General features: G+C 41.6%; 1 protein-coding gene across 1 annotated transcript; it reads left to right on the forward strand.

Moving 5' to 3' along the window:
• Positions 1 to 5,135: 5,135 nt before the first annotated feature.
• Positions 5,136 to 6,935, forward strand: LOC141171724 (posterior protein-like). Its single transcript, XM_073655372.1, has 2 exons — positions 5,136 to 6,760; positions 6,890 to 6,935. Exons 1-2 carry the CDS (start codon positions 5,136 to 5,138, stop codon positions 6,933 to 6,935), a joined length of 1,671 nt encoding a protein of 556 aa, XP_073511473.1.
• The last annotated feature ends 11,415 nt before the right edge of the window (positions 6,936 to 18,350 follow it).

Genomic DNA, 18,350 nt, shown 5'->3' on the forward strand with positions numbered 1-18,350 from the left:
CTCCGTGTCTGTGGCATGGCAAGCTGGATGGCAGCGTTCTGCTGCGATACAGCCTGTCATCTCAATGTAGCAGAGCTGGAGCCGTCGTGGGAACCATGGAAAGGTAAGCATGAAGTTGGTTTATTATTTTACTTTTATTGCAGAAGACATTAGCTTCAGCTGGAATGGGCGATACGGTAAGTAGAGTTTAGTTTAATTTAGAACATTAAAGGAATGTGAGTTTATTTCAATTAAAGGATTTTATTCTGGGTGTTTGTGGTTTTAACTTTCACTATGGGGTTAGTAATAGGGGTGTCTTATACACGCCTCCCCATTACTAACCTGGGCTTCATGTCAGCTGGCATTTTAAACTGACATCAACCCCAGGCCTATTACCCCACTGCCACTGCTACAAGGGCAGTGGGAAGAGCAAGGCTAAGTGCCAGAATTGCCACTTCTTATGGATGCGCCATTTCTGGGGCGGCTGAGGGCTGGTGTTTCTAGCCTGGGAGGGGGCCAATATTCATGGCACCCTTCCTGGGCTATTATTATCAGCCCCCAGCTGTCTGCCTAGCCTTTGCTAGCTATTAAAATAGGGGGACCCGACGTCATTTTTTTTTGGGTCCCCCATTTTAATAGCCAGTAAAGGCTAGGTATCCAGCTGGGGGATGATATTAGTAGCCTGGGAGGCTCTGTGGGTATTACCCCCTTCCCAGGCTTCAAACATCTGCCCCAGCCGTCTGCTTAACCTCTTCTAGAGACTAAAATTACGGGGAGCCCCACGCCAATTTTTTTTTTAATAAATCCTTTATTTTAACACTAAATGACAAGTACAGTGACCAACACTGTCACTGTACTCATTATATATGTGACTGACATGTTTCTATCTATCTAATCTATGAGTGATGCTCTATTCTTTCTGTTCTAAATTGTCTAAATTAAAAAAAAATTATATTTTAATGAATTTTTCACCAAAAATTTGACGTGGTCTTCGGCATATTTTTGTGTCCAGCCAGGTACAGCAGGCAGAAACGGGCTTCCCCCAACCCCCAGATGCCTATTTCTACCTGGCTGGAAACAAAAATACAGGGAAGCCCTTTTTTTAATTATTTCATGAGTTTCATGAAAGAATGTAAAAAAATTTGACGTGGGGCTTCGCCCTATTTTTGTGTCCAGCCAGGTACAACTAAGCAGCTGGGGGCTGGAATCCACAGCTCTGGCAGACCCAAGCTTTCGGGCCCCCTCGCTGCAAATTGCAGTCCACAGACACCCCAGAAAATGGCTTGTTCATAGAAGCGCCATCTTCTGGCGCTGTACCCAACTCATCCAGGGCCCTAGTGCGGTGGCTCACTGGGTAATAAAGGGGTTAGGGCCAGCTTTGCATTATCAGCTGGCCCTAAGCCCGAAATTCATGGGGTCACGCCAATTTTAGACATGACCGCCATGAATTTCTAAGTGAAATATTAAAAAAAAACACAACACAGAGAAATACATTTTTTATTAGAAATAAAACAAAAAATTAGAGACTTCATCTTTATTAAAAAAAATTATCTTCTGTCCGATGTAGTCCAATGGAGTCTTCTTCTTTAGCTCAGCTACATCTATGGTAGAAATTCCCTACCAGAGAAGTAGCTGAGCTGTGCAGCCGTGGGAGTGGGAAAGTTGATGCAAGTTCATGCAGTCAAGCATGAACTCACATGAACCCTCTGAGGGCACCGCAGCTACTTCAAATGAACAGCTGATCAGCATCAGCTGATACCTCAGCTGTTCATTTGAAATAACCGGCGGGAAAGCCGGCAGTGAAAAGACTTCACCGCCGGCTTTCCCATTCGGTGCTGCGCTCCCCACTCCCTGATGTACGCTCCCCGCTCCCCCGCCGCCTCCCATCTCGATCCTAAGTTAGGACCGGGCGGGGAGCAAAGCACCAGGGAGCGGGGAGCGTACATCAGGGAGCTGGGAGCACTCCCCGCTCCCTGGTGCTTTGCTCCCCACCCGGTCCTAACTTAGGATCGGGATGGGAGGTTGCGGGGAAGCGAGTATGGGGCTGAGTGATTGTCTAAATGCACCCATTTCAGCCTTTTTCTCAGCCCCCAGACCGCTTTATAGGCTCCAGCAGACACTTACTCGGCTTACTCGCATTTCCCATTGACTTACACTGTACTTGTTACTCCTAGCGAGTAATCACAAGGAAACTCGGGAGTAACGAGTAGCCTGAGTACCGTACTATTTGGCGAGTAACGAGTATACTCACTCATCCCTAGTCACCATCACCCTCAGACACTGTTGCTGGACCCTGGGGTTCAACCTACTTAGTCGAGTGCTTTGCTGCCATATGCCTGATCATGCTGGTTGTGGTCAGACTGCTAGTTTTGCTACCCCTGCTGATGCTGGCCTGGCAGGTGGTGCAAATGGCCTTTTTGGGGTTATCTGCAGAGTCTTTAAAACATAACCAGACTCGGGAAGACCTAACAGTTGTCGTGGCAACTTCCGTCGTGTTGGCGTTATGAGGAACGCTTTCCCGACTTGTCTATGCGGCCACCACACCTCCTGCCTGTTGTGGTCCTACGCCTCCCTCCCCCTGTGTGTTGCTGTCCTCGCTCTGTATGTCCCCCTGCCAGGTTGGGTCAATTACTATATCATCCACCACTTCTTCTTCGACTTCCGCACCCTGGTCCTCCTCCTGACTTTCTGGTAATTGTGTCTCATCATCATCATCATCATCCACCTCTTGGGACAGTTATTGCACTTTCCCACGATCGCCTTCCTGTGATCGTGGCTGCTCCAAGATTTGGGCATCACTGCATGTGTTCTCCTCTTGACTCGCTTGAAGATGGCCGGGCAGGAGGCCCGAATCTACTAATGGAAAAGTGAACAGCTCTTTTGAGTGTCCAAGTGTGGGATCAGTTGTCTCTGGGCACTCATCATGGTGGGAGGAAGAAGGAACTGGGTGAGGAATATGCGGTCCAGACTCATGGCTACTGAGACTTGACCGTGTGGAAGACAGGGTTGTGGTGGTGGTGGCGAAGTGATTGGAAGCATTATCTGCTATCACACCAACAACCTTTTGACACAGCGCTGGGTTCAATAGTGGTGTACTGCAGTCTCCTAGTAATTGGGACACGAAGGTCGAACGACAAGATGTGGGTGTTAGTTGTGGCACAATTTCAGCTTGCCCACGGCCACGTCCTCAGCCTTCGGCCTCTGCATGCACCATCAGCATCATGTCCACTTCACTGTCCCTTGCCACGTACCTTGCCCATTTTTAATGGATGACAATATTTTCCACGTTCACAAGAAATGGCTGCTATTGGAATGCAGTAATATGTGATACGTCTGACAGAGAACCACAATTTTAAATAGCAGGCCTGTAATTTGCTAATACTATTCTTCACAGACACCTAGTGTGAATAGCTTGAACGACACACTGCAACGGAATGAAAATGGAAGAAATGTCTGATTTTGGAACAGTCTTACAGGTGATATGTCTGACAGAGAACCACAGATTTAAATAGCAGACCAGTAATTTACTAATACTATTCTACACAGACACCTCGTGTGAATAGCTTGAACGACACACTGCAACGGAATGAAAATGGAAGAAATGTCTGATTTTGGAACAGTCTTACAGGTGATATGTCTGACAGAGAACCATGGTTTTAAATAGCAGGCCTGTAATTTATTAATACTATTCTACACAGAGACCTAGTGTGAATAGCTTGACCGACACACTGCAATGAAATGAAAATGGAAGACATGGCTAATTTTGGGACACTCCTATAGGTATTATGTCTGACAGAGAACCACGGTTTTAAATAGCAGGCATGTAATTTGCTAATACAATTCTTCACAGACACCTAGTGTGAATAGCTTGTCCGACACACTGCAACGGATTGAAAATGGAAGAAATGTCTGATTTTGGAACAGTCTTATAGGTGATATGTCTGACAGAGACCACGGTTTTAAATAGCAGGCCGGTAATTTACTAATACTAATCTACACAGGGACCTAGTGTGAATAGCCCCTGATATCTGGGGCTATGTCTACAAATATTTGTAATTATTACAGCAGCAGCAGACAGAACGCTCAATGGACCCTCTTGTGCCGTATCATAAACTGCAGCCTGCCACATACACTGCCTGCCTGACTAGCACTGATTATATGCAGCTGGATTAGTCCTCAGAAGGACTGTTAGTTCAGAAGGATATATATATATGTATGTTGTGGAATACCTATACTAACAGGACGTTCAATGGAGCCTCTTGCACTATATGCACTGCAGTCTGCCACATACACTGCCTGCCTGCCTAACTCCTGCTATCACCACTGAATGTATGCAGCTGGCTTAGTCCTCAGAAGGACTGTTAGTTCAAATATATATATGTTGTGAAATACCTATACTAACTATAAACAAGCAAATCTCTCCCTGACTCAGCAGCACCTCTCCCTACTTTGCCTGTTTACGGGGTAGACTGTGACGAGCATAGCTGCGCAAGGTCTTTTATAGACCTGATGATGCTGTGCGGCCAGTCAATCACTGTAATGCCCACAATCAACATGGCTACGGCATTACAGTGCGTGGCAGGCAATCACTGCATGTTCATTGGCTCTCTAAAGAGCGCCAAACATGCAGGGAGGGGACCCGAGCAACCCGGAAATTCTCGCCGAGTACCGAGCAGTGGCGAGCATGTTCGCTTATCACTAATGTTCATAATCACCACGTTGCCACCTTATTCGGATGGTTTAATGGTGTTTCCAAATGTAGACTAAAGCAGATTCATTATTTTTATTGCAGATGGGACTGTGATTAAATTCCACAGAGAATCTGCAATAAATGAATCTGCTTTAGTCTACATTTGGAAAAAGCGTGGAGATCAAAGAACTAAGGATTTCCTTGTAAACTTTTTTGTATGCTGATCCTAATGATTTTGGTGTTGCTGTGTATCAAGTATTGTGTTTTGTTAACAGTGTGTCGTTGGATGTCTTTAGTAAAAGTGAAATATCATTTGTATTTGATAGAATAGTTTATATCAGAATCAGATTGGAATTGTGTGTGTGGAAAGTGTGGAAGTAGTGAAAAATTTAGACCTTTGGGAAGTTCCTAGTGTAAGGTCTAGTGCTTCAGTTTTAATTTTGTAAGTGTTTACAGTTTGCTGAAAATGGAATTTGTGGAAAAGTATGTGAAGAAGTATGCATCTGCCATTTACCATGTCAGTGCAGATAAATCTTTAGAAGTTCAATACAAGGACTTGGTATCACAATGTAAGATCTATAATAATAAGTTAAATAATAAAATTCTCAGTAAGAAATCGAAAAAGGAAAAGTTAAGCAATGAGATTTCAGTGTTGCTTAAGATGAAGGAATTGAGTGAAATGAAAGAAGCAAGTTGGTGGAAGCAAAGGTTACAAATCAAGGAGGATATAGACAGAATTAGTGATTCTGTTATTGAAATTTCTGATAATACAGCTAGTGAAATGGACGGTTTACGTTCACATGTGGATGAATTAGCTGTGAGAAATGAGAAGTTGGAAGAACAATTGAAGGAGTGCAGATTGAGTGTCACTTCTCATGCAAATCAGGTTTTCTCTTTAGAACTGAAAAATAGTCAAATGGAGAAGTTAATTGCAACACTGGAGAGACAACTGGGTGAAGCTAAGTGTGAACTGCATAACAAAGAGCAACATATACAGTCTCTTACATCAAAGAAATGCAGTCTTGAGACAGTGAATGTCTGTACTCTTTCTAATGAGGATACTAGGGATATCAGCGGTAGTGCTCCATTGATTGATAGGGCCCCATTGCTCACCATCTCTGAAAAACTTCATCTGTGTCAACTTCTTGGTAAGTTTGACTCGCATATTTCTCCAGTCCTTCTGTCTAATAGATTTGAGGCTGTGGTCCAGCAGTATAGTCTGAACAATAAGAATGCTTGGTCTCTGTTCCAAGCTTGGCTTCCAGGGTCACTTGCAGCACAGCTTTTATCTGCACATATGAGTGATAATTGTAAAGGTGCAGAGTTAAGAAGGAAGGAATTGCAACGTATCATAGGTGGACGGGACACTAGAGGTGAAAATGCTCTAGCAATGACCAGATTCAGGAGTTATGATGATCCTCTGCTCTTCTATAATGACTATCTGGCCTTGTATAGAACTGTTTATAACTGTCTGGATATGTCTCAGGATGATGCTAATTTCCTGTATTCAATGGCAAATCATTGTAATGTAGATTACACCACAAGGGTCGCTCTAAGGAATAGCAGCTCCTATGGAAACTTTGTGAATATACTTAGGGACTGGTGTAATGAGTCTAAGGAGCAGTATGAGACATCCACAAATATATCTGCTGTGCATAGACCTAGGAGAAGAGGATATGTTAGGTATTGTTATGGATGTGGGAGGCCTGGACATATTAGACGGTATTGTAATACACCTTACATGTACCCAGAACCAAATATCCATTCGTTTCACCAGGGGATTGATAGTATTGAGTCTGATGAGGAAGAATCTACCTCTAATAACACAGAGTTCACAGAGACATGTGAGGAGATAGGTAATATAGAAGCTGACCCTGCTACACCAGCACATACAATGCAGAGCCCAAATGCTAATAAGGACAACACAGGAAAAGAGCAGGATACGCCATATTATAGACAACAAAAGGAAGGTGCTAATATCCCTGTGATTGATCCATGGGCAACTCTACCATTCTGGCTATTTTGGAGTTGGTCACAGATTGCCCTACCCCTGCTGCTAAGTAGCACAGCGCAATGCGCCAATATGGTTGGGTAAACAAGGAGAGACTTTGACTGTCCTAGTAGATATGAATCAATAGCATACGGATAATGGACCGGATAAAATTGTGTTTTGTGTTTGGTTTGAATTTGCATTCTAATTATGTCTGTGTTTCTTTTTAGACTGGAGACCATTTATCAGAGCAAGGAGACTAACCAATGTGTTTGATCAACAGGTCATATATAGTACTGTGTTCATAGATGAAACTGGTTATTTCTCTCAACAGCTATTAATTCTGTGTATACATTGATATGGCCAATATGTAATTAAAATCCACGTGGTTTAGACAATGGGCTCAAAGTTAAGGGTTTAAATAATTGTTTGCAAACAATTAAACAAGTAATCATCCCATTGTGATGAATCCATATTGTGTTTGCCTAATGGTTGTTTGTTTGTTTTCTATGTATGTTCTTAATGTTGTTTCACAAGGTAAAACTCTTCAATCAGGACCTGAACTGGATAGATCATTTATATGATAATGTCAACCAACTCAAAGCTGTAGTTTCTGTGTGAGATCTACAGCACCCGCTTGACCACTTTACCAATCTTTATTGTCAAAAGACAGATAAAGTTGAGTTACCCCTAATTGTTTTATGTTTGTCTGGTTTATTTGTTTGTTTGTTTTTTTTGTTTTGTTTTTTTGTATTTTTTTGTCATCCTATGCAATGCATTGAGTCACAATATTTTGCTTTTCATATTCCCACTGTTCAGGAATATTAATTTTTATATATATATATCTATATATATATCTATATATATATATATATATATATATATATATATATATATATATATTTTTTTTTTTTTTTTTTTACCTCACGTTCAGTATTTTGTTTTCCCCCTTGTTTTTGTTTGGTACAATGTCTTAGTACCAAAGGGGCGTAAGGGTAAGAATTACCATGCAATATATATAGCTAGGGAGATTAAAGTTTTTATTTTTTTGTAATTATTATTATTTTTTTTTTTTTTTTTTTTGCAATTGTTATTTTTTTTTTTTCTCCTCTTCAAGTTATTCTTGCTGACTACAAGTCTAGTACTTGTAAATAACGTCAGATGCTCAAGTTAAAATTTGTCTTCTAAAGAAACCATATGTAGATTACAACTGCTAAGAATCTGATACTGCTCTTGTTCTTTATTTCCAGGATCTGTGATGGAGAATACTCTAATTTATCAAATTTGAATTCTGGATGAGCCATGATTTGATGGCAATTGGATTGATAAACTACCTTTATGGAACATTTTCTTGGGATTTCTTGACATGAATTGACCTGTATCTAAAAATTTGTGAAAAGACCGTATCTTACAACCTAAATGAAAAATATACAAGATGATAGGACCTATAACAGAGTGTGCCCATTATAGGAGATTATAGACACTTGCTAATATTTCGCAATAGGGTATCAAATATTTCTATCAGACAGTGTGATCTCCATATATTCTAATAAACAATAAGAAGATGCTTCTAAAAGGGCATTGGACAGGATATCTACTGGTACCGTCTGCAGCGATTTAATTTGCATGTGATATTTGTGAACTATTCATAATCTGAATTTATTAGATATACTCAAAGGAGTAGGGGATTATCTAAACGTATGACTAGTAATATCATGACCATTATTTCTTGAATATATTATCAATTTGGAGTGCTTGGAACTACCTCAAAGCACCAATTTTATTTTAAAAGGTATACTGTAGATGTTGAAGTTATGATGTGTTCATTGGATGCACATTTTACATGTAGACATTTTGATATATTGCTATATATATATTTTTTTATTGTTCTATACCTTATTTATATTTGTGCTCCTGTACATCTGTCACAAATTGTATAATTGCTGAAGTATAAAATACATCTAGATAGGTGTGAATGAGAGTGAATGTTGTGAGTCCAGCGATTTCTATGCCTTGTCCCTGTTAGTTACCTCGCATTTATGGTGCCCTGACGCAGTAAATGGATGATGATCCTGGAGCAGAGCGCTATTTTATCATGCCCTGGTCATAAGTTTGTGTGTCATTTAGACACAAAGGGGCGTATGTTGGAACCCAACATGGACAATATCTATCGTACGTGTAATATGAATGACTGAACTCACAATTTGATCCACAAACCCTGTATAGCACTAAAGTTCATCAAAGGACGACATCAAAGAGATTGACCATGGGCTGTGGAGTCATAAAACCTGTGAGGCAGGAAGACATTGTGTGTCCTGTGGTGTGGTGCCTTTTGTTCTAGTGATAGAGTAAAGAGAGCACCTACATGGGAGATGGACATCTTGTCTGGCCTCTTCAAAGGTACATAACCCCTGTGGTGTTTGGATTACAAACCATTGTTCTTCAAGTTGACCTCTTATCTCCAAGCAAAATCCAGTTGAACCTGTCCTCGGGCCACTTGATACAAAGACCTTTTGGCTATATACCAGACGCCATCAGCAGGAAGATGAAGACCACTGCAATTATGTATGACCTCTGATACTCTTACCCATTCTAAACCTAAGAGCGCTACCTTCAGAAGAGTGTCTGCATCAGCAGCCATGTGCATGTTTCTGGAGAACTTCAAAGACTGTGACCTGATTGGATGGTACCATTATTTGGAGGTGTTACAGGGATGGGAAATGTGTGGGCCATGTCTGACTGTGTAACTGATATAAAGGTAGCACATCAAACTAGTTAGGCATTAGTATTCTTCTTATTATTCTTCTTTTGCTTCTTCCCTCTTCCCATCTTCTACCATCCTCTCCTTTTACCCTTTCCCTTACATTGTTCCCTTGTCCTTTAGTTAGGTTTCCCTTATGTATGTTATTGTAAATATCCTATGTGTAATAAATCCCCTTTTAAAGATCTAGTAGCTCTTGTTAATTAATATTAACTGGCACCCCAAAACTCAGCAGATTCTACAAATGGTGATCACTTTGTTCTTCTCCAGGGTACATAGTGCCTGCATTTCAAGCTTAGTCCAATGAGGTCTCTCGAGACCAAGCTCAGAAAAACATAAATTGGGCATAAAACACCTTGTTGTGTAGGCATCTTGATGTTTTTTATTTTAAAATCTGTAAATGGGCCGTTCCCCTCTAAGTTAGGGTTAGGGTTACTAAGATTATGCAGTGTTCTGATGTCCTGCAGCAGGTCATCTCAAACACCCAGTTCCCCGCAGGCTTTTTCGCACTCCATTATGAAATGTTTACACCATTTGAATTTACAGATAAATAAATGTAAATCTTTAATAATATAGAAAGAATCATAATCTGTGATCAGGACTAACGTGAGGCCTTTATTTAGGACAGTCATTTTGGTTGATGTGAGTTCTCTTGAGGAGAGATTATCTATGGGTTTCTTGGGGATTGTGTGGGTGGGATACATTGAATCGGCTTCTTAAGGGGTACCCCTCGTCTAAAAAATGTCCTCTTGGTGTAGACCTCCTTCTGTTATTTCTGACCCTTCATCCTCTCCCTCTCTGTTTACCCCGTTGGGATTAGGACCTAATCTCCAAATCTGAGATTTCGATGTCTGTTTGCATGATGGCTGTCACTACAATCTAAAGGAGCACCCCTCATACAGTAAATTGGTTTCCCTACAGGATTTTGATAATTTAAACGGACAGAATGTGGAATACCTATGGGTGGAATATCTATACTAACAGGAGGTTCAATGGACCCTCTTGCACTATATGCACTGCAGTCTGCCACATACACTGCCTGCCTGCCTAACTTCTTCTATCACCACTAAATATATGCAGCTGGATTAGTCCTCAGAAGGACTGTTAGTTCAGATGGATATATACTGTATATATGTTGTGGAATACCTATACTAACTATAAAGAAGCAAATCTCTACCTGACGCAGCAGCAGCTCACCCTACTCTGCCTGATTCTGGGGTAGACTGTGACGAGCATGGCGGCGCCCCCGTTCTTATATACACCTAATGACGCTGTGCGGCCAGCCAATCACTGTAATGCCCACAACCAACATGGCTACGGCATTACAGTGTGTGGCAGGCAATCCCTGCATGTTCATTGACTCTCTAAAGAGCGCCAAACATGCAGGGAGGGGACCTGAGATCCCGCCCTAGCATCCCGGAAATACTCTCCGAGCACCGAGCTTGTCGAGCACAGTGATGCTCGGGCGAGTACCGAGCAGTGGTGAGCACGTTCGCTCATCACTATTCATGATTGGATAAATAAACCAATATGTCATCTAAATAAACAAAAACATATTGCCTACTTGTATCTCTAAATATTTCATTAATACAATTTGAAAAGCAGCTAGGGTGTTACTTAGCCCAAAAAGCATCACTACAACATACTCAGTAACCCTCAGCAGTACTAAATTTTGTATTCCACTCATCCCCTTCCCTGATACAAATAAAGATCCATTATATACAATTCAAGTTTGAACAAGTTTGGTGAACCAATCGGCTTTCAACAGCCAGTTATAGAGATAAGTGAGGCAGAGCATAATGATTATTTACAATAATTTTGTTAAAGGGAATCTGTCAGCAGGTTATTGATACCTCATCTGAGAGCGGCATGATGTAGACAAAGAGGCCCTGAATCCAATGATGTATCACTTAGTTTACTGGTTGCAGCCTTTCTGACACAATCACAGCTTTTAGATTTAGCAATGCAGTAGAGCTGAGAAAGCTAACCCTGGCCACACCAGACTCCCTGTACATAGCTATGAACAGGGAGCTGCTTATCAGAGAAGGGGGCGGAGTCGGACTTGCAAGCATGTGATCAGATAGTAACAGCAATGTTAATCACAAGTTGATTAAAGCTTCAGTCTAAGTAATCAACAGCACACAGCCGGACATGTGACACATTGTTGAATGCTGTGTTTTAACGCCTTCCTCATGCTGTCCTCAGTTTACAAAGCAAAAACCTGCTGCCAGATTCCCTTTAAAGAGAACCTTTTCCTCAGTTTTATCATGTGACACTAGTCACATCATATTAAGATTTGAGAGTCCTCAGTGGTTGATACCTTTTAATGGCTAACTGAAAAGATGGTAACAAATTGCTAGCTTTCGAGACTACGCAGGCCTCTTCATCAGGCTAGTATAACACAAAATCTGAAGAATCACAGTGTGAAAGTTTTATTGTCCTGTGATTGAGGTCTGGTCCAGGTTTCTGATGATCCCACAGGTCTCAGGAGCACATTCCTTACTTGATGTAGAATGACATAAATCCATGTGACACATTCATTCCTTCACTGGATGTGTCAAAGGTTGTCATGGGTTTGTATTTCTAAATTTTTCTGTTAAAATATCGTTAATGTAACAGTAGTAGGCCAGAGGCCTGATGGGACATAAGGACAAAGAGTCACTTTCAAGCTTGGCCATGAATAAATTTGCGTACTGTGGAGCCATTTTACTTCCCATTGCTGTACCAGTCTCATGTAGATATGTGTTGTTATCAAATTCAAAGTAATTGTGAGTGAGGATGAATTTTGGAAGTCTCACCACAGAATCTGCATCAATTCCTAAATTTTCCATGAAGACTTTGCAGGTATCTAATCCATCCTGGTGTGGGATATTAGAGTACAAAGATTCCACATCCATGGTGGCCAGGATGGTTTCTTCTGGTAGAGGACCTATTGCTGCTAGATTATTCAATAGGTCCATTGTGTCCTGAATGTCGCTGGGTGTATCCTTTACCAGGGGTTTATGAATACCCTCTACCCATCCAGAAAATTGCTCAGTAAGGGTGCCCACACATGAAATAATTGGTCTTCTGGATTTCCAGATTAATGGATTTTGGGAAGCATATAGAATATCCCGTATTCTTGGACTTTCTGGTATCAGGTCATTGGCTCTTATGGATTCATCTCGCAGACAAGATACAAACTTGTTTAGCTCCTTGTAGTAGTCCTGTGTATGGTCAGACTCCAATTTTTTGTAATAGTGTGTCCTGTCTATTTATAATGACCACTGACAAGATAAAAATCAGCAATTCACATCAGGACTACAAGATCCCAGGTAATTTCAGCTGCATCACATCAAATGTAGAGTACTTAATTATATGTACCAAATGTCCACCTGGGGGTCTGTATGTTGGGGAGACAGGGCAAAAACTTAGAACAAGGATGAATTCTCATCGCCACACAATAAAAGAAAAAAGAATGGATCTACCTGTGGCCAAACATTTTTGTATCCCTGATCACAACATTATGGACATGAAGTTACTGGTATTAAAAGGTAAGTTCAAATCTCATGGAGACAGAAAAATATAGGAATACAAACTCATGACAACAACCTTATACACACTCAGTGCAAGAATGAATGTGTCACATGGATTTATGTCATTCTACATCAACTAAGGAATGTGCTCCTCAGAAACCTGGACAAGACCTCAATCACAGGACAATAAAACTTTAACACTCCTTATCTAGGAACTGTTCCAATATTTACGGCCACAACTCTTTCTCCCCCCTCCCATACTCATAGTTCTGTTTCACGTCACTTGTCTCATCTATTGCATTATTCTTGTGCCCTGTTGTGTATAAATATGTGATTCTTCAGATTTTGTGTTATTCCTTGCCTGATAAAGAAACCTGAGTAGTCTCGAAAGCTAGCAATTTGTTACCATCTTTTTAGTTTGCCATTAAAAGGTATTAACCACTGAGAACTCTCAAATCTTAACATTTTTTTTATCGACTGGCTAACATGGTACAAATATATATCTTTTTCCTGTAGTCACATTATGTAATAGTGGCTGCAGAGCTGAAAAAAAACTGTTTGTTTGTTTTTTGTTTCATATCTTCGTTACAGAGATATTCGCTTGTAAAGTTTAGATTCTAATTTATGATATGATCAACAGGTTGTTAATAGAGATTCATCTCAAGGAAGTTTGTACTTTTTCCTCTGCATAATGTTAACCAATCATAAGCAAGAGGTGGCATGCAGATGAAAAAAAGAACATGCCCCCAGAGAAAGACACAACAGGTTTTCTCCTGTGAGACTTGTAATGAGAAACAGTTCTGCTCTCCTCCGTGATGTCACTGCTGGCATTTACTCTGCAGGGGCTCTGCAAATGCAACAGGGTATCTACAAATTATTCCAACCAAATTTGCACTCCAAACTCAAACAGCACTTTTTCATTTCAGAATCCTGTCGTGTGCTCAAGCATGAGCTTTTGACTGCATACCTGGGTATCACAACATTCAGGAGAAATTGTGTAGTAAATTATGGGGTCCATTTTCTCCTATTACCCCTTATGAAATGTACAAATTTTGGGCTAAATCATTTCACTGGAAAACAATTTTCACATCCAAATGCTATAAAGGTCTGTGAATACAAAACGTCAACGCCAAAACACCAAGATTAATTCTTGCTGTTTTGCCACCTTAGGAACTCTGCAAATGTGACATGGTGTCAACAATCTATCCAGCCATATTTACACTCCAAAAATCAAATAACGTGTTTTCCCTTCCAAGCTCTGCCATGTGCCAAAACAGCATTTTTTGACCATATATTGGAAATTGCAACATTCAGGAGGAATTGCATAATACATTTTAGGGTCTATTTTCTTTTGTTAACCATTGTGAAAATCACAAATTGAAAATGGTATAATTTGTGGTCATTTTCCAATTTAAAGGTCCATCAAAGTCACTTTAAAACTGAATAGGTCCATAAAAAATAGGATTTAAAAAAAATGAAAAACTGTTGATAATTTAACACTCTAAGCCATATCCTGTTTGCAGAGCCCCTGATATGCCTAAACACTGACCCTATTTTGGAAACTACACCCCTCAAGAAACTTATCTAGAGGTATGGTGAGAACCTTGAACCCACAGGTGCTTCACAACATTTTAAAAGGCTGAACCATGAAAATGAAAAAATGAAAAATAAAAATTTTCCCAGTTTTACCCCAAATATTTCATGTTTACAAGGGTAACAGGAGAAAATTAACCATAGAATTTTCTTTTGCAATTTCTCCTGAGTACAACAATACCCTATATGTGCTGAAAAACTACTGTTTGGGCACACTACAGGGCTTGGAAGGGAAGGAGCACCATTTGACTTTTGGAGAGCAAAATTGGCTGCAATAGATAGTGTAGGCCACGTCGCGTTTGCAGAGCCCCTGATGTGCTTAAACAACGGAAACCCCTCACAACTGACCCCATTTTGGAAACTACACCCCTTAAGGAACTTATCTAGAGGTGTGGTGAACACCTTCAACCCACAGGTGCTTCACAAAATGTTATAACATTGAGCTGCGAAAATGAAAAATACATTTTTCCACAAAAAATGTTGCTTCGGCCCCAAATTTTTCATTTTCACAAAGTTAACAGAAGATATTGGACCATAGAGTTTGATGTACAATTTTTCCACAGTACACTGATAATCAATATTTGATGGAAAGCTACTGTTTGGGCGCATGGCAGGGTTCAGAAGGTCAGAAGGGAAGAAGTGGCAATTAAATTCTGAAGCACAATTTTGGCTGGAATAGATTGCAGATGCCATTTCACATTTGAAAAGCCCCTAACATCAGCAAACAAGCAAACAAACAGCAAAAAAAAATCACAAGTGACCCCTTTTGGAAACGACACCTCTTGAGGAATTCATGTAGGGGTATAATGAGCATTTTTAACCCTCGAGTCAATCACATAATTGTATAACATAGGGCTGAGTAATTGGAAAATTAACATTTTTTTCCCATAAAATGTTGCTTTGACACCAAGTTTTTAATTATCAAAAGGAGTAATAGGAGAAATTGTACAGTACAATTTCTTATGCAAGTTCTCCTGAGTATGCCAATACCCCATATGTGGTCAAAAACTACTTTCGATGCACAGTACAAAGCTCAGAAGGGAAGGAGCGCCAATTTGGAGTTCTGATTTTCCTGGAATGATTTGAGGGTGCCATGTCAAATTTGGCCAGCCTCTGACATGCCAAAACAGAAGAAACCCTCACAAGTGACCCAATTTTGGAAACTACACCTCTTGAGTAGAGTTGAGCCACCCCTGTAGTGTTCGAGTTCGGTTCGGTTCGAACTTGAACACCCGTATGTTCGCCGAACTGTTCGTCGAACACCATCGAACACCGTTAAAACCAATGGCAGGCAAACAAAAACACATATAAACACATAGAAAACACCTTCAAAGGTGTCCAAAACCTGACAAATAATGTTGAGCGATACCTTCCGATATCGGGAAATATCGGATCGGATTGGATCGGACCGATACCCAAAAAGTATCGGATATCGCCGATTCCGATACCGGAAACCAATGCAAGTCAATGGGACAGAAATATCGGAATGAAAATAAACCCTTTCTTTCCTTGTAGGTTAATTCTACATGAAGGAAAACAACTAAGAATAATGTAGAATGTATTGGGGGAGGTGGGGGAGACAATAAAGGCTTAGAGGTTTAGCCCAATCAAATGGAATAGCAGGAATTAATATTTTTTTTCAGACGTTCGGAGTTACGGAAATATTGACTATGTTAAGTATTTTTATATTTTGTCAGATATTTATGTTTCACTACTTCCATGCTCTTCACCTTCTTTTTTACTTCTCCCACTCTTTCTCCTTCATCATCCTCAGCATCAGCATCTTTTTCATCAACTTCTTCTTCACCTTCTTCATCTTCTTCTTCTTCACCTTCTTCGTATTATTCTTTTTTTTACATTCTTCATATTCTTCTTATTCAACTATTATTCTTCTTCATATTCTACTTCATCTTCTTCATATTCTTCTTCTTCATCATATTCTTATTTGTGACAGGCATTCCTGTAGTTGTTATCTATAAAAGTTTGAACATTACACCTTTTGTTCTGCCCGTCACAAAAGATTTACAAAAGGATTTGTCCGCGTTCAGTTTGGCCTGCAGCAGCAGGTCTTTTCCAGGGGCACCACGAGGAGGAACGGACTCACCCCCATACACTGCTTAGTCATCTTCTGCTTATAATTTAGATATTATCTTTTGCTCTGATTTTTAGTCTTATGCTTAATGTTCTTCCGCTTTTTGTTCTGCAGCTTCTTGTACTTCTGCTTCTTGGTTTTCTGTCTCTTGTTCTTCTGTATCTTGGTGGTTGTCTTCTTCTTCTTTGTCCTCTTGGTCAACTTCTTCAGGGTCATCTTCTTGGTCTTCTTCGGGGTGGTCTTCAGGGTCGTTGTCTTCAGGGTCATCGTCTTCGGGGTCCTCGTCTTCTTCGGGGTGGTCTTCAGGGTCCTCGTGTTCAGGGTCGTCGTCTTCGGGGTCCTCATCTTCTTCGGGGTCGTCTTCAGGGTCCTCGTCTTCAGGGTCCTCGTCTTCGGGGTCCACGTCATCTTCGGGTTGGTCTTCAGGGTCCTCGTTTTCAGGGTCCTCGTCTTTGGGGTCCTCGTCTTCTTCGGGGTGGTCTTCAGGGTTCTCGTCTTCAGGGTCCTCGTCAGGGAGATCCAGAGTGATTACCAAGAACCATTTCAAAAAGCTTGAACTTGGAAATGTAGCAGATGGTACAAGAAGGCTGAGGAACTGCTGAGAACCAGCTGATGGTACTGGAACCCGGATGGGTAGCAGAAAGTACAAGAGCCAATGGAACTACCGAGGACCAGCTGACGGTACTGGAACTCGGTTACTAAGCAGGAGGTACCTGTGCCAGAAAGCACTACCAAGGACCAGCAGACGTTGGTGGAACTTGGATACCGAGAAGGAGGCACCTAAGCCAAAGGCACTGCCGAGAACCAGCTGACGGTACTGGAACCCGGATGGGTAGCAGAAGGTACCCATGTAAAAAAAAGTTGCAAGGCCGCGAGCCGGCCGCAGTTACCAAAACCCACAGTCCTACAGGGGGTGCTTGTCCTATTGGCACTATGGAACCAGCCTTCATTGCCAGATCCCGCAGCCCACATAGGAGTCACTTAAGCTGCAGGCATCATAGAGTCGGCTAACCCGACCGCAACACGACAGGACAACGCATTGGAGGCAAAAGTGACGTTGACACTACCCGGAAACAGCTGGCGTGCTGGAACCAGGCTGGGCAGGAGGGAGTACCCGTGCCAAAGACACTGCCGAGAACCAGCTGACGGTACTGGAACCCGGATGGGTAGCAGAAGGTACAAGAGCAAATGGAACTACCGAGAACCAGCTGACGGTACTGGAACCCGGATGGGTAGCAGAAGGTACAAGAGCCAATGGAACTACCGAAGACCAGCTGATGGTACTGGAACTCGGTTACTAAGCAGGAGGTACCTGTGCCAGAAAGCACTACCAAGGACCAGCAGACGTTGGTGGAACTTGGATACCGAGAAGGAGGCACCTAAGCCAAAGGCACTCCCGAGAACCAGCTGACGGTACTGGAAACCGGATGGGTAGTAGAAGGTACAAGAGCAAATGGAACTACCGAGAACCAGCTGACGGTACTGGAACCCGGATGGGTAGCAGAAGGTACAAGAGCCAATGGAACTACCGAAGACCAGCTGATGGTACTGGAACTCGGTTACTAAGCAGGAGGTACCTGTGCCAGAAAGCACTACCAAGGACCAGCAGACGTTGGTGGAACTTGGATACCGAGAAGGAGGCACCTAAGCCAAAGGCACTCCCGAGAACCAGCTGACGGTACTGGAAACCGGATGGGTAGTAGAAGGTACAAGAGCAAATGGAACTACCG

This window comes from Phyllobates terribilis, unplaced genomic scaffold (genome assembly GCF_046119375.1).
Source record: "Phyllobates terribilis strain yellow unplaced genomic scaffold, ASM4611937v1 Scaffold_12__6_contigs__length_324123572, whole genome shotgun sequence".
NCBI lineage: Eukaryota > Metazoa > Chordata > Amphibia > Anura > Dendrobatidae > Phyllobates > Phyllobates terribilis.

Coding starts and splice junctions, on each gene's coding strand:
- LOC141171724 (XM_073655372.1), top strand. CDS start 5,136: ATGGAATTTGTGGAAAAGTATGTGAAGAAGTATGCATCTGCCATTTAC. Junction 6,761..6,889: donor CAATGCGCCAATATGGTTGG/GTAAACAAGGAG, acceptor GTTTCTTTTTAG/ACTGGAGACCATTTATCAGA.